Source organism: Hetaerina americana, unplaced genomic scaffold (genome assembly GCF_022747635.1).
Source record: "Hetaerina americana unplaced genomic scaffold, ioHetAmer1.1.p SCAF_3, whole genome shotgun sequence".
Classification (NCBI taxonomy): Eukaryota; Metazoa; Arthropoda; class Insecta; order Odonata; family Calopterygidae; genus Hetaerina; species Hetaerina americana.
In genome coordinates, this window is record NW_027286874.1 from 88,771,725 (window position 1) to 88,796,534 (window position 24,810).

The window sequence follows — 24,810 nt, forward strand, 5'->3', positions numbered from 1 at the left end:
GGAAGACTGCTCAAGGCCAACATATTCACATACTTTAAATCAGTCAATATTAGCATACATTAATGTTGTTTTTCAGGTTTCCCGAGAGTAGCTGGCAACTTATAACCATTTTCATTCAAGAACCCTCTCCTATTTTCCAGTTACATTCATGCGTCAAGATTAAGGGTCTATTTTAATCTTAATTATCAAGTTTATCTAATATTTCAATATTTTCGTCATGTGGTTTAAATTTTTGTTTTATTCTTTACAAACTATTGAGCATCGTAACTCATTCATGGTGTTACAAAGGTAATATTGACTTACGTGGAATGATCTTTATAAAATACCTTTGCAGTATTAGACACGGCTTGGATACGAAAAGAAAATTTCATTTATATATTTCAGGGATTCCCAAATGTTTAGAATTGCCTTGGAAAACCGAGTGAATAACTGTATGGAAAAAAAACAGTTTTGAAAATGGAGGCCATTAAAAATATATAATTATGATTTGACCAAGACACTGTAAATAATTGTTACGCAGAACAGTTAAAATGTAAACCCTAACAGATGTATACGTCGAGTTCAAGTATATACATGTAAGTGTGTAAAATTTAATCAAGGAAAATTAGTTAGCGTACAAAAAATTATTCCTGCAATTTTCCAAGGAATTAGAATTTTGGAATGATTATTTTTACTTTCTAAGCGTGTCTTTACGATTAACCTAACGCATGTATTTGCAAGTTGAAACAATGATTTTGAGAACGGAACTACAGTCAACTTACAGCTTCAAACAATTGAAAATTCAATGGGTTGCATTCAAGGATGTTATGTTGGAATCATGACGTAAAAGACATGAAATTACCTGCTACAAAAATTAAGTAAATGAGAAAACAGCTCGACATTATTAGAAGATACTCTAAAAGTACACGAATGAAATCTAAATCCCTAGAAGTAATTCAGGCAAAATGAAACCTTCCATTCAATGCCGACAATTTATTTAAGTCGGTATTTTGTTTTTTAAAACGCATGATAGCTTCACGCGCGAGCTCGTCCATTCACATATACAAGTGGAATGTTATTAAATAATTTGCACTAGCGATTTGAACGATAATTAGCGTACAAAATGGTCCTCATTTCGAACAGGTGTTTATCAACTGTCTTTCAATCTAAAATTATTATTTCAAATTGATAGAGGTCCAGCAAATAGAAACCTAATTTAATGTAAAAAATCGTGTTTTATGAAATTAGAGTAACTAGGTATAGATTTGATTAAAAATTAAATAGTTCTGCCCTTCTAGGAAATTTAATATTCCATAGAAAGATGTTTATCAGGGAATACATTTTGAATACCAAAACATTTTGCACTAGTGATATTTTTTCAATGAGAATTCACGTAAGATATAACAATGAAAGCTCATGTTAAAATAATCTTCGCCACCGAATAAATACGAGCATTATAATAAAGAAGTCAACATCAACCGTATTAAAAGTAATAATTCTCATAAGGTACGAGTATTTACCAAACACAAAGTGCAAGTATACTGAAATCTCCTGATGGATTGATTAGCCCTACAACCTGTGAAAAAGTATCGTCAATTTTTAACAAGTTTCATGAACCAGAACGAGTCTTTCTCGAACATATGCCTGCTGAGATAGACTAATATTTCTAAAAGGAGCCGACAAGCGATGCAATTTCCTCGAGGGTGTGTGTGATTACACCTTTCACCTCCATCAGACAACGGGAGCTACGAAGCAAGTGCTGTGACATGGCCTTTCATGTCGAGTTATCACGCGGCCGTCGGATAACGCATTTGAAAATAAATAATGATCTACAGTGCTACCGAAGAATGCCTTTGATTCATCGACATGAATGCGTACAAACACAATTCGTGTGAGACCTTGACTACTTTTGAGTCAATGACAAAAGAGCCTCTTTCATGGTGGTTGATGGGGAAATGAGCGCGACATTAATCGGGTGTACGAAGAAGAAGGACGATGAGAGGAGGATGACAAGCGAAATGACTTCAAATCCGAACTACAGTTGAACGCCAAGTGTGGAGTATTGAAGTCACCAGCTGACAAAAATGCGCACTCACCACTCGAAAAGGATTAAAAAAAGAAATAACTATGTGGAAACTAAATAGGTGACCAAGCGTTTTCATAATTGAAAACGAAGGACGGTATTTAGATTATTTCATCGATTCAATGAGTTTTGTTCACGGAAACAGTCACTCACATCGCGAAAGTCGATGGGAATTCAAGTTAGTGTTAATGAAATTTAATCTCATTTTACAATATATATTAAGACCGTTTTGATAATTAGTCAGCCAAGAGGTTGAAAGCGTTTCTCATTGCATTTGGAAAGTAGTGCGATAGATATGGGATGAGAATAAATGTAAACAAAACTTAGGTAATGCGAGAATAAGACTAAGTTAAATATAAAAATAGGACTTATAAACTGGAGCAAGTAGAGCAGATTAACTATCTCGGAGGCGCTTTGGAAAAAAATCATCAGCAATGACTGAAACCCCTTGAATGAAACAAACTAAAGCTTCATCGTCCGTAAGCATAATTGATTTTCGGAATTCCCCGCCAACTTTCATAACTATCTCCACTTCACACCTCGCCTATATATATATATATATATATATATATATATATATATATATATATATACATGTATATATATCGATGATATAGAAACACTCACACGAGCAGTATAATATTTGGGCGACACAATAGAACACAAATAAAATAGTAACACTTAAAAGGACACTCACATTGTAGATTGTTTGAGCTTTCGGCCTTCTCTTGTGCTCAGACTGCAGTCTTACTTGAAGAAGGCCTCGGGGAAGGCTGAAAGCTCAATCAATCTACAATGTTAGTCCTTTTCAGTGTTATCTATTTTGTGTTCTATTGTGCCTTCCAAATGTTATATATATATGTATATATATATAGAGCAATTTATCTCTGAAAATCCGCACAATGACGATGTGAATTATCTTTCACTGAATGTAAAATATGCGCCTTGAAAACACCCCTTGGTTTTGTTTCCATAACCTAAAAAAATCCTCACAGCTCTATCGAGATCTCGTAGATCTAAAGATACACCCATGCGGAAGCGAATGGATTCTACAGGCAGGGGCAGTATTTATTATTTATACTGACGTTAAAAATCTTTGACTTCATATCATCAATTTTACGTTTAGGTCTCGATATACGAGTCTGACGAGTGTGGAGCTTCATAAACTCCATCACCGCACTCATTCTTCCGAGTATCCACCCCTCCATGGAAGACAGATCCTCTAATTACAAGAAAAACCCTCCCTGACACTTTGGATAAAGCTTATTGAAAATTATTGAAAATGAAAGATTGGATCCAAATTGTGGAGCAGGACGAGCGAGGTGAAAAGTGCTGGGCGAAGTCTTTGGTAATTTATGTGCCCAACACAGCCACTAACTCGACACGAGTGACGCACCTGCCCGCCTTTCCAGATGCATTATAGCCATTTGGAAATCCGCCAACACCGATTCTAGCTCACCTGCTGGTGGGCCACCTGGTCCGTCTTCAGCCGACCTGGAGTTCCGTGGTACAGCACAAACTTCCTTGCTTTGGCTTGGTTAGTCTTCATTTCTTCAAGAGCCGACTTGGGAATGGCTGCGGAAGGATTAAGGGGGTGTTAAAAAAGATCATTGCACATCGGTCGACAAAATCGTTTCTGCGTCACCTCATTGAAAGCATTTAGATGTTCACTGCATTCGGAGCAGGAGGGATCACTGCCACGATGAGAAATATTTCAGAGCGCGAATTCTGGAGTCCGAAAGACTGAGATCCTCAATTTAAACATATGATAATGTCCGTCCATGAAGCACTAATTGCTTTATATCGTAAATTGCCATGCTTTTTCAGCGGCAGACATATTCATTGCTTTAATGTTCAACGCAGACGACATTAGCGATTAAAGTGAGTACTATTTAAATCTTTTTTTCCAAAAACGGCATTGAAAACAATTAATTTTGCTTTATGATTAAGCAACTCCTCCGGAAAATTTAAACTCAGATCAGTTGAGATGAAACTTTATGATAAAAGGAACAGCAAATTAATAAAATGAAAATTCATAAGGCATTAAACTGCCTAAATTAAGTAGCAATATTAAAAATCAGCAAAAGGTTGGGAAAAGAACTTTTGCAACGAGGTCTTGTTCGAACACAAATTTGACACGTTTATCCTACAGATGCTCTTGTTTCCAAAGAGCACAACAAGAATCCATTTATTTGAATAAAATTGTATTCAGTACGTAATCAGCTTAAAAATAAACTGTAACTTCTTAATGAGATGCCCCATATTTTATGAAAATTTTTTAAATTATTATAATGGGCAATTAAAACTTTATTTTTTTCTTGAGCCATGATTACATATTATTTCATGATGAATCTTCGGAAAAAAATGTAAAAATCATAGAAAATAGAAATTGAAATCCATGCAATGATTTATACAGTGCATTGCGACGAACTCACATCCCCTCAATTACTTTTCTATGGCAGGAAGCTAACCTTTCATCGCTTCATTCGAAGGAGCGAAAATTGTAAAATCCCCGAAGTTCTCCAGCGTATCATCAAGGCCAGCATAGCGAATCGTTTTTAGGAATTCTTTCAGGTCCTCTCGTTCGATTAGCTGCATTAGAGTCTTGGCTGTAATAAAAATATAAGGATCGGATATTAATCAAAGCCCGACCCTCGTTAAATGTAAAATAGTCTATGCTTATCTATATACGTTGCACTGTAGGCGTATTTTACTAGTCATGCTGACTTTACACCAAACCATTTACAGATATTTCAAACAAAATTACTTTTTTAGTAATTATTAGTGTATCTTACAGCGGTTCGGTATAATATAATTATAATTTCATTTGTATCAAAACTGTTTTTACCCGGGAATGAAAGTTTGTATCATTGCAAACGAAAATATTTCGGAAATATTTGTCAGCTATAACTAAATTCTAACTGAGCTAATGTTTTTCAATGGTAAAGTCCTAGGTAAACCTACATATAACATTCAGTACTAAGACTTCCGTAGCTCCAAAAGTCTCTAAGTTTATACGTACAATTATTTCAATTCGTTAGAAATTTAGTCAAAGTACCTCAAACGATCAAGGAGATATATTCCGATTAAGTTTTCAGAAAAAGATTTACCGAGAAGGCCTTCTGTCCAGAGGTAAACATGTCTGGAAGAAATACCTTTAGGTGACTATTATTTAAGAAAATGTCTCAAAAATAAAGTTTCTCCTCGTTGGGAACGCTCATTAATATGCGAACTTCAATCTGGTAGACCACTACGGAAAAAATTAAAAGAGTGAAAACTTAATAATGAATAAATTAAATTAATTATACATTCTTTAGATGAGTGGAAATATTGGCTTTGATGGCCAACCGAGGGATCCCTCCAACTCACCCCTGTCTGGGAGGACCACCTTCCCGACCATGTAGAGCGGTCCATTTTGGGACAATGAGAACTCCTTGGGCAGCTTCTGGCCCTCGATGATCCTCATGGATATCTCGCCCCAGTGGCCGCCCCTGCGAGGGGTATGGCACTCCATTTTCAGCTTCCCACCCTTGACGGAGATGGTCCTCAACTTCTGCTCCCCGGTTATCGTGCTGGGGCACACCGGATGAGCCAGGATGTGGTTCTCGACCAGCGCTGCAAGAAGAAATGTTCGAAAGATTCGGTCGAAGCATGTCTCAACTCTAAAGAGGACGACCTGGTTTATAAAGGGCGAACGATTATGTCCCTCAACCTGGGGATCTCTCTAAGGGGCGCAGGAACATTTTTGATTTCACGGTGGATGAGTGCATCACTGTTTCCAGGCCAACCCTCCCCTCAGCATGATATGTAATCCGCGAACGATTTAAGATATATGAAGTGGCAGTTTATCTTTTAGAGTAAAATGGTATAGCTGAATAAATTTATGTAAAATTGTTCCGTTCGGCTTTTCTACGAACTCCAGCCCCCCACCTCTGTGTAAACAGGTGCTCCTTTGCTCACGTACCCTTGGGTATTGAAATGCTATCGTGAAGGCGATAAATTAAATTCTGAGCAAGTAAAGCATTTTTTCTGACCATAATGCAATCAACCAACAAATTATCAGGTTCCAATAACAATTAACTTGAGTAACCATACAAAATATAAGGGAAATACACTCATTTTGACAAATATTAAAAAAAACAAGAATAAAATGCATTGGATTCTCATGACTTGGGAAGTTTTTAAGATGTCTATGATTCCGTGACAAACCGCGTAAGGTGTTCTCCTGATGACTGTGCACCGATTTATTTCCCTTAAACTATTCCCCCCCAATTCCGCAGCACTAACCAAGGAACCAACACCCCCCATTCTATTAAAATTCGTGATCCAATCCAATTTAATATCACTATCCAATTAATATTCTTACAGTGGCATGAGTTATAGGTGTGTGCGTATAGCTCCATCAGAAAACTTGAAAGTATATAGATATGTATTTTACTTACCAGAGACAAAATATTTCGGTGCTGCAACGAATGGTTGGTGATCTTTTAAGAGTGGTCATTAAATATAAAATACACAAAGCCCATAATCTGCTGTAATCTAAAAACAAATAATAAACTTCCAGATATTTTATGGGCTACTCCAATATAGCCAAGAATACTGGAGCCCCATGATTCCTTATTATTTTACTTAATCCTTTGTCTCGTTGGAAGAGGGCGTTGGCTTTCTGGTGCGGTAAAGAAATCATTTTATTAAGCAAGGAAACAACCACCACACATTGATTTTTTTTAAAAGAACGGTTGTCGTAAAAATATCACGTCATTCCGACTCGGACATCGTGCAGCTATATCATTCACTCATTTTATTTACGTTTTTTTTACTTTCTTGGGTGGGCCATGAACTCCCAAGATGAGCTTAAAAAACGAGCTCAGCAATATATTTCGGGGAAGTGTGCGACGCGTGCCCTCCGCCCATCCCCTGTCGAGAGAGTTGCATCATTTCCTTCGGATGAAGATTTCGGTGGCTGAGTCACGTGGTCACCCCCGCAAAAATGCGCGAGACCTCCCGGGAGTGAACGGCTTAGTTTCCCACGCACTTCGGCACCCGCCTCCTTTTGGCCTCGGAGACCGTCAAGATGGAGACGAGTAAGCGGCTATTTCGGGGGGACAGCGCAACCAGCGCTAAGACAAAAGGTCCAAGTGGGGCAAGGAACGACCGGAAGACGCCTCGCCCTTTATGTACCCTTCCCTCGACCGATGTCAACAGTGATGCTCCCCCTCGCGAATCATACTCTGCATCACGCCTCAATGCAGACAACCAACGCTTTGCACCAAAATGTAAACACATTTTTCTTCCTGGCAAAAGTTCACCCACCGATTACAGCTGGTTACTCCCTTCCTAATTTTTGCGAATACCTAAAATTATTTCATGAAAAACATTACATTCGTGTAATTAGTACTAACGTATTCTGTCAACATAATTTTTCTCCGCGACATTTTGAACGGACCTGTTGACTCTAGCCATCTTCTATGTGTTGAAGATATTAACGCACACCCTACACGCAAAAAAGACACCCCAATCTTTCAAGGTCGATTCGGAAGCGTTGAGGATAAGAAGTTTGAACCATTGACAAGTATCTACGATCAGCAGACGAGTTTGTAAATTGTAATACTAACTCTGATATTTTCCCATCGAAACGTATTAAGAAAAAAATCTTACTTTTTTAGTAGGATGTAATTGTTGCGGCATTCGTTTTGTATCAACTTTCTATTTTACAATTTATTTTGTTTTAATCATACAAAATGTATTGTGGTTACCCTGTGTGTGTTAAATAAATTATTTATATTATTACTGGTGAGATTACTCATTAACTGAGTTATAGTTTGAGAGTCAAAACGAAAGAAAAGTTTTCTATTATCAAAGAGGGAAAAATTTTTATACCTTGTGTTTTTTGTGACTAAGTGTATTGCTGATATAAAAAGGAACCATGCATGGAAAGAATTGCGGAATAGGCCAATGATGAGTTGTGATGGCAGACGTCAGCGCAAGCAACTCTGGAGGAATGAAGAGATTATCGAGTTGCAGGGTGATTTGGAGAGCTGCCGCGAACCAATCCTCCGATCGGAAGCACTAAGTGATGAAGAAGTATACTTCTCGTCACTGTAACCTTCATGCGCCTATTTACCGATGACGGAGTAATGAGTCAAGCCCATCTAAGCCAGCGATTTCAGAATGCCAACGTAGAAAGTCTGCTAAACAATACAAGCTGACTGCAAATTTTAAGTGCAATCTGCCCTTTTCTGAAAAGAGCTCACAGTCAGTATTTATTTACTATTTCTTCTGAGTCATTCTGCTCCCGTATGAGATGACTGATAAGAAAGGAAGGAGAAAAACGGTGGTGAAGCTTCAGCTGGTCTTGAAGCGCCACTTTCTCTGAGAGATTTAATTGAACTGAAGTGCATATTCTATTCGTTTCTTTAAAAAAATTATTACACAGGTTCCCAGTCCAAACCATTAAATTCAGTACCTGTTGAAAGTCCACCGACTCCACCGTCTAAGACGAGATGCTTCCTTTTATTCCAGAGCCTTACAATTAATTTTCTGCCAGTCAGTGAAAATTAGCAGTTCACAAGGCAATACACAAGAAGATCCATCTCTTTGAGTAAGGCGATTTTGGTGTATTTCCCTAGTGGGCATGCATTTGAAAGTAATAATAACCAGATATGAATGCTGACTGGATTAACATAAACTTTGGCCATCTAGCGAGAGTATACTTTCAGGGAGTTTGGTACTTTTAATTAATTTGGAAATGATTCCAAGTTCAATTTAGATAAGGAACATTTTTTATGCAGCATGCCCATCGTGTTCCATTCCAAGATAATAAAGCGTCACAGCGATTGGAATGCATCCGCGCATGGAAAATGAATCAATACGCAAGAGGCTATTTTAATATTGTTTCACATTCGCAACAATAAATATAAAGCATTGCTGAGAATGAGAGGCCAAAAACTACCAATGAAGGAGAATCTATAATTTTACTCGCAATTTTACTCATGGCCGGACGTAATTATTTCAGAAAATTCAGTTGGTTCTCGATATGAGGATTTTTACAAAATCCATACACAAAAAAAATGCTCTAAAGTGACTCTCATCGAGCACCCAGAAAAACTAATGAAGCTGAAAAATAATGAGTGTTGCATAGGTGAAAAATATCGATTTCCCTCGGTCCAATGGAATGAAAAAGTAACAAAAATAATGGTGGGGGTAATGATTAGAGTTGAGTATATTTTGGGAATGCAGTGACTAGATTTTGTTTTGTGACATACCTTTGTGATATTACATCAAAGTTTTTAATATTTTCATGGAGAATGCAGTGACACCATAAGGCTAAAATACACACTATTTCCACTCTGGTGTCTACTCAACGTCGGGTAGAAGATGATTTTGCAGTAATGCATAGCTTAATACATTAAAAGTAAGGAAACACATGAGCAAGTTCAAGAATGTGGCAATTTAGGCGGGATCCACAGTGATGAAAGAAGTATTAATGATGGCCACAGGGAAGTAGCAACTACAAACGATAAATCACCTGCATCAGCGTGGGTCTCAGAAAACGGTAAATAAAAGCTTATTGTTGAAGTTTTTCCTCGGGTGTGGAACCTGAATGATTACAGCAAGGGAGAACAAATATTGCGAGGCATAAAAAAGTGGCGTTACTGAAGAATGATTCAAGTAAATTTGAGAAATCATGTGGCAAATAAAGAGTGGAAAAAAATTGAAGGCCATTAAAGACATCGGAAATTACAATAAAACTTATTGGGAAAACGTTCTGAATCACAATACTGAAGAACGTAATAATAAAGACCATAAAAGGCAAACACAACTCAAGAGGATGACTTAGTATGAATTAAGAATCCGGCACCAGGAACCTATGAAATAATTAAGTTATGCATAGAGAACAGGATACCTCAGTGAGCTGCGATAAACGAATTACAGTTTTGATAATCTATGGTAACTACAGCTTTTATTTTATGTTTATGATGAAAACACCACATTTAATGAGAAAATGCTTAATGTTTCCTTTATGCATGTACACATTTATTACCTGAGTTAATATCTGCAAGTTTAATAACACATGGATTGATAAAATATATGGTTTATTTTCTAGGTAGGCTACTATGACCGAGGTATACTACTTATACCGAGACGTGTGGAAATTACGGGTTCAGTGTATGAAGTTCCGGTGCCACCTCGGTTTCCCTTCAAAGTTTTGTAACCAGGAATTAACACATTGACTTGTTGCTAAGCGTGTCCAGAAGCGTCGCCAAAATTTGAACCAGGGTGTCTCCAGTCAGTTTCCGAGCTCCCCTAGGTCTACCACTTCATGACGTCATAGGATTAATTAATATTTATTTATTTATTTAAGAATTTGCCGTTGCAATTAGGCAATTGTCCTGGCGACAACGGTCAAGTCTGATCAATGATAACTCTTACAATGCACATATCTACAAATACACACATAAGAAGAACAGATAGGAGACAAAATACTCTTATTTACAAAGGTATTTAAAGATTACCAACCGTACCTTTAACATCACCCATGGGCTAGGTTCACACCACACGAGTACATACTACGTACCGTCCATTGCCACACTCGGTCCATAATTACGCACTCTTTAACTTCATATACCGTTCAAAATCACGCACCGTTAACTCACCATTCGCTTTTGCAATACAAATTCTAACGCCATCCACATCACATGCAAACAATTTAATAAGTACAATAGTATAATAATCACTGATCAATGAAGTTTATCACCCAGGGGCTGCTTTGCACTTATACTTAAAACTCCTAAAATTGGATGGAAAGGGCTCAAAAACCCTCCAGGTAGCTGGTTCCAATCAACGATAGTTCTGTTTAAGAAAGAGTATTTTTTCTTATTTGTTTTTTTGCGTTCTTATTTTAAGTTTAAAACGGCGGTCGTTTTTCCCCTTGAAGTTTGGTGTTTTCCATCTCTTTCCTTAAATCTTCCTAAATATGAGCACTTGATGAATCCTTCCACATTACACGACGTTTTCTGGACGATCGCCAGCTAAAAATGACCAACAGGTCACTCAAGAAGTGGAAGAATTGTTTGCTGAAACCTATGCTGCTAAAATCCAAGTTGCAAACTTACGGTTAACAATAGCTTGACAAGTAAGGCTATAGCTCATCTCGCATTGTCCTAAAAGGTGTGGAATTCACACATCAGAATAGGAGGGCCAATTGCTTTCTTTGTATCGGCTATGGTTTCAAAGGAGCCTCTAGAACTTAGAAAGCCCCGCAAATCGATTCAAGCGTGAAGTATCCAATGGCACTTCAAAATTTTACCCGGATTTGAAACCGGGACCCTCCTCTAAGTTATCAAATGCTCTACCCACTTGGATATTACGCCTAATTTTGTACTGCACTGCCCGAAAAAATACAAGAGGATTTTTCACAGTTTCAATCAAGGAAGGATTATTATATGTCTACTAAGAAAAATGTGCAATGCCCCGTTGGGCAAAAATTGCATTGCAACTCCTCACGAATTTCCAATGAATAACTACCTTTACCATATCTATCAACACCATAACTGATATAATGATAAACAGCGCAAGGTTGGTGGCAAGGCGTTACTGCTCTCAAGCGAGAGTCACTAAAATTTACTGAATCTGAATCACTTACATTACATGGTGTTCCAAGACTTTCGCGAAAATCCTAGATTTTGTTAACTTTCTGGTCGTCAAACCGGGCCAATGATTTTCATCCTTTTAATCGGGACAATCCTGTTTTCCGGTACTTGCGAAACACCGATATTAAAGGTAAGCAAGAAGTTGAAGGGAGGGGGGGGGGAGGGAGAGCGACTGCCAGCTTTTCCCCTCCACCTGTCGCGCTTCCCACGCCCCAGGACTGCGCTCAACCTTCCGCAATCGCCTGGGAGAACATAATGCACATCCTCGTGTAGGTTTAAGTGGGAATATCAGAGGGATCACGTCTTGTCGTTTCGCTCGTATTTGCCAAAAAACCAATGCCACAATGCCCGTAGTGTGCAATAGTACATAAATCAATCATCACTGTTAATCAATGCCAATATCAGTTTCGATCACCAAGTTCTGCTCCGTGGTATTGTATTCAACTCGAATAACATCATCATAATTACTTGGTGACAATACTAGTCAAATCTATTATTAGATGAGGGTTAGCGCATGCGCTGTCACCTCAGTTTACTTTTCTTTTAAGAGATAAAAATATGATATTCAATAGTTTATCTTTGAATGTTTTACTTCACCACCTATATCTTTAAGTCATAGATTTAAACAAAGTTTCGGATATGATTTTACATTATGGAATTATTTTCCCAGAGAGGTTGACAACACGTGTACAGATTCCGCATTTAGTTACTGTGGTGCGGAATGAAATCTTGTTCGTTCTTATTTCGCGAGCATTACTAAGCTGCATGTTAAGTTTCACCGTTAAGACAGGACTGTTATCATCATATCAACTAACGTGTCAACTTGCCTTACCCATGAGTGAAATTTGCACGCTCTCCGCGTGACTCAGGTGAGCTACCACCACCTCCGACGCGGGAAATCACGACGGAATGATTTTATGTCGAACGTCTCCACGCTGATGCTCGGGTCCCGAACGAAACTGCCAAACATTTATTGATCCAAGCATCCCTGACCGTTGGCATAGTGATATCCCGTTACCCGGCAACTGCGCTTCCCTGTACTCCCGGAGCTTTTTAAAAGGAAAGAGACGCTACCATCCTCCCACTCCTCCTCCCCCGGCGCATTTGTGTAGGCGAGGAGGGCGTGTGGGGCGCGAGAGGGGGGGGGCGGTGGGAGGAGGAAGAATAGGCGAGGGAGGGCGAGAGTGCCAAGCGGGCGGGAAGAAGCCGGGTGAAATCAATTTCAATTAAAATTTTCCGTGAATGGGTGAGGCCGTCGGGGGTTAGGGGGAGGTGGCCTTCAACCTGCCGTGGAGGGTAGGGGGAGAGTGGCTGAGCGAGGGGTTGATGGGGACAGAGGGAGGAGGCACGTGCCTTGAGCCCGGGCCACGCGGCTCCCCGCGTCTACCGCGGGCATTTTGTTTCCCGTCGGCGCTTCGAATCGCATCCATCACGGTCCCCAGGGATCGAGTGAGTCATTTGGAATGTTCGCAAATTTGCGACGATCTGCGTGCAATAACACGAGTTCGCGGGTTGAAAAGTAAACAAAAAAATGGCAATGATGAATGTCGTAAACATTTGACTTCTGAGGGATTGATTCGGACTTATAGGATGCAAAATTGTACCACCATCAACGGCGAAAGATGATTCAAACCCAATGGTGTCAAATCTCCGTTTTTATTTTCCAGTAATAAAACTTTTAATCGATCAAAATAAATGAGCGAAAATTATGTTTCCTCCATATTTTTTCGGTCCATTGCCTAGTATTATCCACCAGATTGGCTCTTTGAATGTATTCGTGCTCATAAATCAATAGCCATGAACTAGGAATATAGATTGAGAGTGAAAAGCTAAAAAAAAAAATATTCGGCGATTATGAATAAGCAGAAATTGGAAGATGCTGGGAAAAACCAGATAGAGAGACAGATAGAATTGCAAAACTGTGCGGGAACATACATTTTATTACTCCGGCGGGATTTTAGTTTTTATACTCAAATTGCTCATTCGAATGACCCCCAATTCAATGGAAAAGAGGAAATTATCCACCTGATTTATATTTTCATTTTTTTCCGTTCTTAAAACATTCAACTTGAAGCGTGTTCAGAAATCCGAGGAAAATTGCGAAAATTGAGTCGAAGAAGAAACAGAGAGAGAACAACCTGTATGCTCACAACACGAAATACGACGCGGACCAACTCGTGTCGGAAGAGATATAGACTGCCAAGGGAGGGGAGGACGAGGTGAGAGAGAAAAAAAATATCTATATATAGACAATAATTAGACCAGAATCTTAAGTTAATTTTAAGTTTTTAGATTAATAAATGTTTTTCCGTCCTGTTGACGAGTTTTTGGGCAAAATGTCTCGGCCCTTAGAATTAAGCTAATTTTAGTTCTTCCTTTAAGTTAAGGCCAATTGCCAACCCACTAGAGGTCTTTCTTTCAATTTCTCCTTCACTAACACTGGAAAGGTACACGTTCGTCATTTACACATTCGATCGCCATTGTTTTCCCTGTGCGAATTGCACATACACTGCCGCTGAAGGGGTGGACGTTGTCACACCGAAGCAGCGTTAAAACTGAGGGCAAATGCCCAGTCAATAGGGGATCTGGTCTGGTCTGGAGGACGAGGTGATTTCACGAGTGAGTGCTAGTCTCCAATCGCATTGTAGAGATGCTGCAATACTCTGACAGTAAAAACAAGCATTTGTCAATTATGAAAACACAAATGAGTCAAATATCAACCAAGAATTTTAATTATTTATTTCCCTGGCTATATAAAAAGGTGATAAAACAGCCGCAAAACAAAGGAAATATACTGCAGAACGGTTTTTTTTTAAAAGGAATACAAGTATTATTTCCATCCATAAAACGCGACCACAACGGTGTAGCATTATAAAAACAGCATTTCATTAACAAAAAAACCTTATTTTAAGTTATAAAGCCCTCTAAAATGAATCCATTTTTAACAAATACTAATAATTTCAATTAAACTACATGCTCCCTTATCAGTCTTGTCTGCAACAATTGATTACGAGAAGTAAACGTAATAATATCTGTAAAACTCATTAATGAGTGCTGATATGATGTGACGCATAATCAAGCTCTACTTTGTTTCTTTTAAAGTGGTTTTCCTGTCACACGCTTTTGCCCGGAAGTATGAGTGAAATACTTGACAAGATTACGGTTGCACGGAAGTATTCTGCTGAAAAGAATTCAAATTTCAGCGTGCCTCGGGAGAGAGCAAAGTGATAAAATGCTCCTTCGCTTCATCCTTTCATCCCTTAGCGGGAAGAGTACATGGTCCAGTCCATAGAGAAAGCATTAGAGATGGCGGTGGGAGCTGTTCTTTGCTATCGATCGTTAGTAACTCTGTACCTAGGCTTTCAGCAAGGCGCCCACGCGGTATTCTCCGTTGCATGGCTTATTTTTTCTTCTCGACAGTTTTCGAGCATGTCACCTTTTAAGTTATCTCGTGATTCGTAACGAAAAACATGCAGATCGTTATAATGCATGCATTGTAAGGTGTGGTACTATTATTACAAAGAAGGCCAACTGCATTGCGGTGGATTTAATTTCATAGGAACGGTTTCCAAACTTTTACAGCCGTGCTCCATTGGATTGTGGCTCCACCGCGTGCCTGAACAAGACTGGTGGAATATTAAATTCAATCGTGGTATTCGCATATATTCCATTCCGTAACTCGTAACTCAAACACAACTAAGAACTATGTCACATTCTCTTTTCCATAAATTTATATTTCCAAGAAAGCCATGCCATGAAGGAATGCAAGACCACATTTCTCGTCCATTGCATAACTACGCTGCTAAATTGGTGTAAAAAATATATGTTACTGCAGGGACATGTTTCCACCATACCGAGAAATGAAGCATACATTGTCGGACAAATCTGGGGATACGCTCAGATATTTTCAGATTAAATGTTGTGAAAAACGTTAAAATAAATTGTAAAGACAACTCTTTCTAACAGAATTGCAGGAATTAATTATTAAACAAATAAAATCTGTTTTAGCTGCGATGAAAAAGTTAATCACACTACATTTCCACTAATTAACGTTTACCCACGACCACGGTTTTTTTACAGTGAAACGTCGTCACTCAAGTAACGGAACCAGCGTCGTGGGATTTTACTTTGTGTTAATTCAATGTTATTAATATTTTATCAACACAATCTTGAAGAAATTTCACAAACTCTAGCCGGAGAGATTTTCTAAAATTTCCTTGTTGATTTTAAGACCTTTCATTGAACCTAGTGCTTATTCACAGGAATGGCTGAACAACTTATTTACAAAATTGATTAATGAATTTATAAATTAGAAAATCAGAACGTGAAAACATCGGTAATTTAGGACTTCACTTTCTCCCGGCGGATGATGGCAGTGAATTCTTCTCGGGATTTCATCCGGGTAATCTCCTCCATCTCCATCTGTCATTGTTTAAAACGAATTCTTTCCGAAATAAAACGTAGGATTGGGCGTGAAAATATTCGCAGTACATTTAAATGTTTTAACTATGATAAACATATGGGAATGATTCCAGGAAGATTACCGTAAGGCAACACATGGCATCATCTTTTTTGGTACTTTTCTCATATTTTTTATTTATATACCTGGTGACGTCATTTGACAAGAAATGGTTATCTTGACAATGATTTTTACTATTTTGTGAATTCTAATACTCAGGAGTGAGAATAGTCCAGTAACAGGACTGCGCATGGACCTATCACTCGAGGGACCCCAGGGTCCACATTTCGATCGTGGAGAAAGTTTCATCGGAATACCGAAGCTTACTAGTTCACGTGGTGGCGAGGGTACATTTATTTTAGTGATAAGTGCACCAGATGGAACACTTAAACCTGTCAAATTTGGAGAAAGGTTGTGACACTCCTCATTTTTTCTCTTCTCCCCTCATCTGAAATCTAAATAGAAACAACAGAACACATTTGATTCAAATGAACGCGAAAGAAAACAAAAAAGTAGCTTATGCAAAATTCAGCCTCTTGAATTATAATTAATGTATGAATTATAGTTTCTCCAGTACACATACGTACTTAATCCGCGGCCCATAACCGTAACCTGATATTCCGATAAGAAATGAAAAAGAGCGTAGCTCTTTCTGAAAAAGAGCCAAATGAAATCTCCCAAGATTGGTTTGTATGGAAAAGTACATCGCTAATCGATGAAGTCTGTATTGCAATGCGAGGGATGTCCATGAGGGAGAGATATGCCGTCAGGCAAAGATATTGAAAATTTATATATTCAAACTATTCAAATCCAATGAATGAATGTTTGTGAATAAGTATTCTGATTGCGTTTAGGTAGATGCAGGGAGAAAAGCCTCTGTTAGAGAGTATAAATGAAAACGTTTCGTCTTTTAATAACACTCGCCAATCGCCACAGAATCGCCGACGTCTGCATCCCTATTTTTGGTCGTATAAACAGACATTTAGGTGTTAGAGCGATTAAACCTCGAGCCAAGTTTAAACGTACTTGAGGAATGTCGATCACTTGCGTGGTGAAAATTGTTATATTTCTGACCATGTATATCAGGCCATGAACGAGAAACAAGAATGTTAGTCTTTCCATTTTTAATCCTCTCACGGAACTTTCTGCCAACCTCTGGTTAATTCACATTTTCCCGCGCCTATATTTGCGAGAGATCAAGCCCCTTATTGACTCATCTCTTGACACCTACAGTGAAGGGCTATTTTAAGGTGTGAGTAGCTTTATTTTTCAAGTTGTACACGATAAACACCCAGAAGTAAGCAACGAAAATAGTATAAAGAGGACTAAGATTCTCGGTGGTAAGGTAGGTAGATGCGTAGTAGGACATCATGTCCGAAAACAGAAATTTGGTCCTAGGTATCTACGTGAAAACAAGTTGCACATATTTAAACACGGGCTTTTAAGAACCATAAAATGAGGCAACCATGATTAATTTCCCCGGGATGAATAATCGATTGTGGATATGGGCTTGTTTTGACAATCAACAGATGGCGCAATGTGCTCAATCTGGCTTGAACCGGGAGTCGGCGTCAGGAAAACTCCGTCTGCTATTCGACGCATTATGGGACCGATTTTGAAACTGCTTCAGCAATGGAATGCGGAGTTTTACTTACATTTCTACTGAATAGAGGCAAGAATGAACTATTTTAAAAACTGAAGTGGCTAAAGTTCAAACGAAAGGATCTTTCGAAACCAATTTGACGATTAGATAACTATCAATCATATCTTTCTCTATTATTTTTGGTATTCGCTACCGGTTTGCGGCATTAATACTAGAACAGATAATTTTGATGGCTCGTCGTTTGATGATAAGAGAAACGAGCTGAATACCAATATAATTATATACCTCTAAATTTGAGTAAATGATTACAGCTGGTCTCGAAATACTTAGACCGACATGCATGCAAGTGCATGTTGGACTTCAATTAAATTAAGAAGTACCCTCTTCTGGAGATTGGTGTGGCGTATGCTATTTCGTTTTTACACTTACCAAAAGTGAAAAATAAGGGTATGTATCTATACAATAAGAACTGAGTTATAAATAGTGGAGACTAAAAAGATTATCAACAAATGTTAATTCTTTTATCTAACCATAAAATTTTAAAATATAGTTGTAGCAATGTTTAGGAAAACTTAGGAAATAGGTATCATTTACAGTTTTTCAATATTATACTACATCATTTTTCATGCAAATTTTAGTCTTCAAGAAGCTATTTGATATGAAGAAGTTTTTTGGTTGTGTATCTTTCGCAATTGTATTTTCATTACCGTATAGCTTCGACAAATATATTAGTTGCCTCCACAAATTATTTGACTAAAGTTTTACTTGTAAACATTAAGACAATATATCAAATATCATGAAAAATTATCCTACTTAGATGTCATGATGCTAGATAAGGACAAATTTGAATTTATAACCAGCTGAAGGCTTCAACTTACATCCACCAATACAAACAAAGCACACAGTTAATATTTACCTGTAACACAATTCATAACACTAATACATTTTATATGATTTTTTTACCATTCGACGGAAAATTAAGGTAAGATACCGTTAGGCAAGCAAAACTTCAAAACGTAGATTCCATTCTTCCAAACGGGAATAGGATACTTCCCTAAACAAGAGAAAAAATTGTAATAATGAGAGAAAATTCTTTCATAAATATCGCATGTATTAACTTTTTCGATTTCGTCGATTTCGAGTGCCTGCCTATTAAGAGTTGGTTTAAAAATATTGCCCTTCGAAGGGCTCCCTACTCAACCTGTACATACCTTTTCGGAGCGATTGTTTTTTTGATGATTTATTGTAGTTTTTGTAACCCTATGATGATTAATTAACAAAAAGGCTGTTTCATCAAATAATGTGTTTTTTGGTTCAAATCAAACAATCAACTAAATTAGGACGCTGTAGATGCAAATAAGTCTATTAACGGAAATAAAAAGTCATTAATTATCTCCTTGGATAGAGAAACGATACATCACATGTTGAACTCGCAAATTTTCTTCTAGCGGGTATCGTGACGTAAGAATTTAGAAATTGGATCTTGAAAGAGGAAAAAAAATATTTTGCTCAGTAATATTTTTCATATTTGAATACGGCAGTCACCCTGGAAGAACATTCCGTGAATATGCGTTGAAGAGGTACCCAATATCCAGCGTTAGCATAACTAGCTCCTGAAAAAACATTCAGCCACGAGGTATATACTCTTTTGAAACGGAATTTTGAGTATAAAACTAAATTGTGGCGTAAATGCTAGAATGGCCTATGTTTAAGGCATGCCGTGCATGATAATAATCAGGCGTTTTTCCATTAATTCTCAATCCGGACTTTTTTCAGAATTTCACATGCCTCTAAAATTTCCTTCCTCCCCCATGGTCCGAATTTCCGGTAATTACAACTATTACTTTTCCTCCCTACCCGCCCATCAGGGAAACTCATAACTAGCACACCACTCATCGGGTGGTGTAATAAAAAAATCAGACGGTTTTCAAAAAGATACGGTTGTCGAGGGGATCGAGATGGTGCGGTGGCTATCGTACTGGCTTCCCGCCCAGAAGGCCCGGGTTTAAATCCCGGCGGTGTTGAATATTTTTCAGTGGTATCTCGATCCCTACTTGAGTTGCTTTGTGGAGGGCACTTTGAGTGAGTACGCCGCCCGTCGGATGGGACGTTAAACATTGGACCCCATGGAGCCTTTCGTAAAGAGCATGCTAATGCCGACGCCGGGTATCTCTACACCCTTTCTCCTTTCCCATCCATCCCTAATGGCGCAAATGACCTCAGCTGTCGGTCAACTCCCCTTAACACTACTACTACGGTTGTCGAGGGTTGGCACTTAGGGTGCTAATTTCTTTGAAACATGAAAAACTCGAAAAGAAGCCCAAGAAAATACCTCGGGGTTCGAATTCAAACTCTCATCCAAGATGGATCATGACACAATCTTTGATCGGGATACCACTCCAAATGCAGGAAAAATGATCTCTTTCGAGAACACGCAGTTCGTTGTCCGAGGTGGAGAGTATCGTGTATCAGTGAAAAAATAGAAGCATTTTGCGGTGACTTCACTTCTCCAGCCCCTACTAATCCGAGAGATAGTGAAAAAAGTCGCCACCCGTAGATAATCATCAGATGTGGGCAGATGACTGCCAAATCCATTATGTGTGACCAAAGAAACTCGCATGCCACATTCGCAGGCTAGAGCGTCGGAAGGGGTGAAGGAAATCCGGATTTGTAGTAACTAATGAGCAGCGTAAGTCGGCCATCCAGTATTCATGACGAATGGGTAGTTACCCGGAGAAAAAATGTACTGGGATTTTTATCAAATGGAATGAATGAACTCCATGAGATGAACTCGATGCAAGGCTTAGCAACAAGCAACTACAAGGAGAAAGGTACTTCAGACACGTTTATGCCGCCACCTGGCGATCAAATAAAATAATGTCCACAGTAACTTCCGAAAAAAACAAAGAACTTGCAGCATTTAATAACTGACATGATATATTTTTAAAAATCAAATGGAAAATGGGGTACTAATTTGAAAAATAACGTTCCATACCTTGGAGATGTTTTAAATTATATTTTATATTTTAAATAGAGGTGAATTGCAACTCATCAGATTATTTCGACAGAAGTACAATATTATCATGGTATCTTGAGTGTACCATGGATGAAATTATTTCATTATGAGCATGAGAGAGACAATATGAAAGTCATTTTTTAAACGTGAGGAGAGGATATCATTCATTACAAATCAGAAGAGCACGCCGGTAACTTTAATGTAGCAGCGTTTGTCAAGCTCAGAGAAGGGAAAACGTGTGATGAAAACATATAGAGTTGTGCTTAGTATTGGCCAACCTTGGTATTGGCTCCCTGTGTTTGTCATTCAAGCGTTAGTATTAAATCTAATAGTAAGATTTGAAGTTTTACGTTGAAAATACACACGAGATGCACACATCAAAAAATATAATACGCTGGTCTCTAGGGGATAGCGTTTAACTCTAACCAAGCAAAATATAGTTTCAAATGTGTAAAAATCAATCTTATTGTAATAATAGCTGACACGAGGAGTTAAAACTCGGGTCGAATGAATTCAAATAGTAAAGTGGAAATCACAATTTTTAATGATCATTTCTCTCCAAATAGTGAAACAAAATGGTAATAAGGTGCATACAATAATGAAAAAAACTGAAAATTAATATTTTCTGAGAGAACGAAGAATTTCATGATACACGCTTATTTATGCTTATTTTACAATCAAAACGCACGCACTATGCTTGCGTTTAACTATTGATATATACTCAATATCATATTCTGAAAGGCTGCTGCTCACCTTTGACAAGCGGACACATTCTATAGCGATCAGTTCCTCGTTAACACTAAATGGTCGTTGCAGGGAGGTTCTACGGTGTGTAGGGAGTTACATCTACGTGAAAAAATTACTCACCAAGTCTAGCCTCCGGGTCGGACATGATTTTTTTCAGCCTGGCTTGCGGGATGCTCTGGAAGGCTTCGTCGGAGGGAGCGAAGACGGTGACGGGCGCGGTGGCTGCCTCGGAGTCGCTCTCCATGTTTAGCCTCTCGACCACACCCGACTCCTCCATGGCACGGGCCAAGATGGAGAAGCGGCCATCCTTCGAGTAATAAACCGAAACGATCCTTAGTTTCAATCATTAAAATACTGTTAGTTCCATTATCATTGAAATTAAAATCGTTCGGAAGAAATAATCCACCATTTCCAAAAACCTTTTTCAGAAATATACTTGGCAGAACAGACCAAAGATCAACGTATATCCACAATATTTCGTCATTCTTTCGTATATAGTAGAACTAGAAAACCAAACCAGAAGCCACAATTGTATAGCATTGGCTGACAAAATCTGCAATAATACAATTCATTGATAAGTTTCAAATCAATTTGGTTAACTAATTTATTGGCCTAGCCGTTAAGTTTCATAATTTTAAACTAAGTTTTGACTTCATAATTAGAAAATAAGTCACTTAAGGAGTATTAAATCTTGAAAATTATATTCCATTATTTAAAATCTACCTCATTTAGAATTGATATCATTGGTATACTACCATTTTAGGAAGATGTTTGATAGACACATACAATAATATCGTTTAACGATAGAATATCTAGTCTCTCCTTGCAAAACAAAACCTGGCACCCGAAACTTAACTAATCCCATCTTTAAATCCGCGGACTTCCTTGCTCCCTTCATTCCGTCCATCGTGGCTATCCCATTCCTACCATTTATTCGATTGCCTCTCCCTCTATTACAGTCTTCAACATCCCAATGCCAATCATAATGCTCTGCGTGCACTTTCCCTACCTCCTTTGGATTTCTCCAAAAACCCCTCTCCTCCCCTATATGTCTAGCTTTTCCTCGCTTATTTTGCCTTCCGCTATTTTCACTTTTTCCATTCTTTTCATCATCCACAATCAAAAAGTCTCCAATTCATATTTATCATCTAGCTTTAACAACAATGTTTCTATGCCATTGCCACATCAACATTTTGGCGAGCCGTTTCTTAATATCCTGATTGTCATCAATTCTCTCCTCCTGGTGAAAACTTCTTTGTATAACGCAATTCTTCTTCTTACAACCCTACTACTTTGACCATCATGGTCTAAAACACTCCCAGGACTAGTAACCTGTTCCACCAGGTGTTATTTATGGGCACCCATTTTAATATTAAATTTAGATTTCCTCTTCCTCTAAAACCGTATGACCTCCATTTTATTCGCAATCATTTTTTTCTAATAGCTATCGCACTGACTTGGCGTAATGGATTGGACTGGGATATTTTTTTCGGACTGTGGTCATTAGTTCAGGTCATAATCCCTCAATTCCAAGTTATATCTGCTAGAATAATGCAAGCGTAATATTTGGTCCAATAACTCTCTGTAGTTATTAATTCGAAATAAGATAAAGGAAATCGAAATAATTTTTTAAAACTTTCAAATCTGTGGCTCTACTTAATACTGACAACCATAGCTTCAATCAATTGAATTTACGAAATTGAATAACGTTACGCAGCAGATGAAAATAAACTCATTTTTTCATATTTTTATCGCTTTTTCGTGATTTTTAATCTATTTAAATCCATTTTATTAAACTATTGGCCTTAGAGAATTGGCTACCAGGAAGTAATAAACAAATTTACGTAAAACGTCAAATAAAATGACATAAATGTCACAAAATAAATATATCAAGCAATAAAACTAAAACCGTAAAAAGTTATCTCGTAGTGTCGTAAAACATTGTATTTTGAAAGTAACCGTCACAGCATTAAATAGAATTAAAAATATCTTGTCTGAGGTACAAGGAATATAATTTGAATTTAATAAAATACTTTACAATCAAGAGCAATCATTATTAAACCCATTAGTTTGAATGACATTCTCAAAATACCAACCTGAGTAACGTAACGTCCCATATCTCTCTCTATTGAAGTTTCGGGGTCGAGAATCGCGTCGATGAGATGGACGATTCCGTTAGAAGCTTCCTGGTCCTTGCGGAGTATCAGCGCGCAATTAACGGTCTCCATCTTCAATCACATAAGAACAAAAGAATTATTTAAACTCTGTGATAGATTTGGAAAACATTAATTACTTACTTTGTAAAAAGCTGCATCAATTTCACTGAGTACCCTGAAAACTTGCCATGTAAACTAAAAATATATGCTGCCTTGACAAGGGCAAATCGAAGGAATCACTTAAATGACACGTTATATCATGAAAAATGTCGTGGTTTACTTTCTTTGAAATTGCTGACATAAAAATAATTAAAACGCCGGTGATGTCGACAGCTCAATCAGTATGTGAAGCACAAACACCGGAAAACTCTATACACCGGAATATTTAAATATTTATTATTTATGGTGCTTAAAATATCTAAGGTCATATAACATAAAGCAGGTATATTCAGACATATATAAACTCACTCTCAATTTGAGTGAACAACTAAAATACACCACTTATTTCGGTTAGTTATTTTTCCGTATCTCCGCTTAGAAATTTCCATTAAATTCTAAATAATGTATAGTATTTAATGAATATATTATTTTTCAATATTTAAGATTTCAATTCACTACCAGTCAAAGTAACTAAGTAAAGACTGCGGATCAGCGATAGTGAGAAAACAAGGAAAAATCCTTGAAAAGCTCATTTTAAGGTATTATTTACGAGTAATTGTAAATAAACTGAAAGAAAAGGCAAATGTTAAAAATGAAGACTTGTGGCTTCTATTCTAAAAAAAACTTGCATATTAATTTAAGTTAAAACAGACCCACAGTTAAAATAGACTCTTACCATTATATCAAAATGAAAACTTTCAGAAATTGAAATTTCAAATTGTACGGACGAATCAAGTTGCTAATATGTGGAAATAGTGGTTAAAATTGAATATTAATTTGGAATTGAAGGAAATTCACGGAATGATTAATATGTACTCCTATCTACTTCCATCGGCAAACCCCTCTGTTAACTACGTTTTGGCGTGACATCTAATGGTAAAAGTATTATTAATGCGGACAAAAAACTTCGCTTTGTCAGAAAGCACGAGAATATCTCCTTGGGACTTTCTTTGAA

General features: G+C 37.7%; 1 protein-coding gene across 1 annotated transcript in view; it reads right to left on the minus strand.

Moving 5' to 3' along the window:
- LOC139690177 (transforming growth factor-beta-induced protein ig-h3-like) overlaps positions 1 to 24,810 on the minus strand; it is a 186,274-nt gene that overhangs the window by 17,195 nt on the left and 144,269 nt on the right. The window contains exons 6-10 of the mRNA XM_071587452.1: positions 23,637 to 23,768; positions 21,661 to 21,847; positions 5,432 to 5,677; positions 4,534 to 4,671; positions 3,522 to 3,637 (exon numbers count right to left, since the gene is read on the minus strand). Of these exons, the coding sequence (XP_071443553.1) occupies positions 3,522 to 3,637; positions 4,534 to 4,671; positions 5,432 to 5,677; positions 21,661 to 21,847; positions 23,637 to 23,768 (819 nt within the window). The remainder of the gene's footprint in view (positions 1 to 3,521; positions 3,638 to 4,533; positions 4,672 to 5,431; positions 5,678 to 21,660; positions 21,848 to 23,636; positions 23,769 to 24,810) is intronic.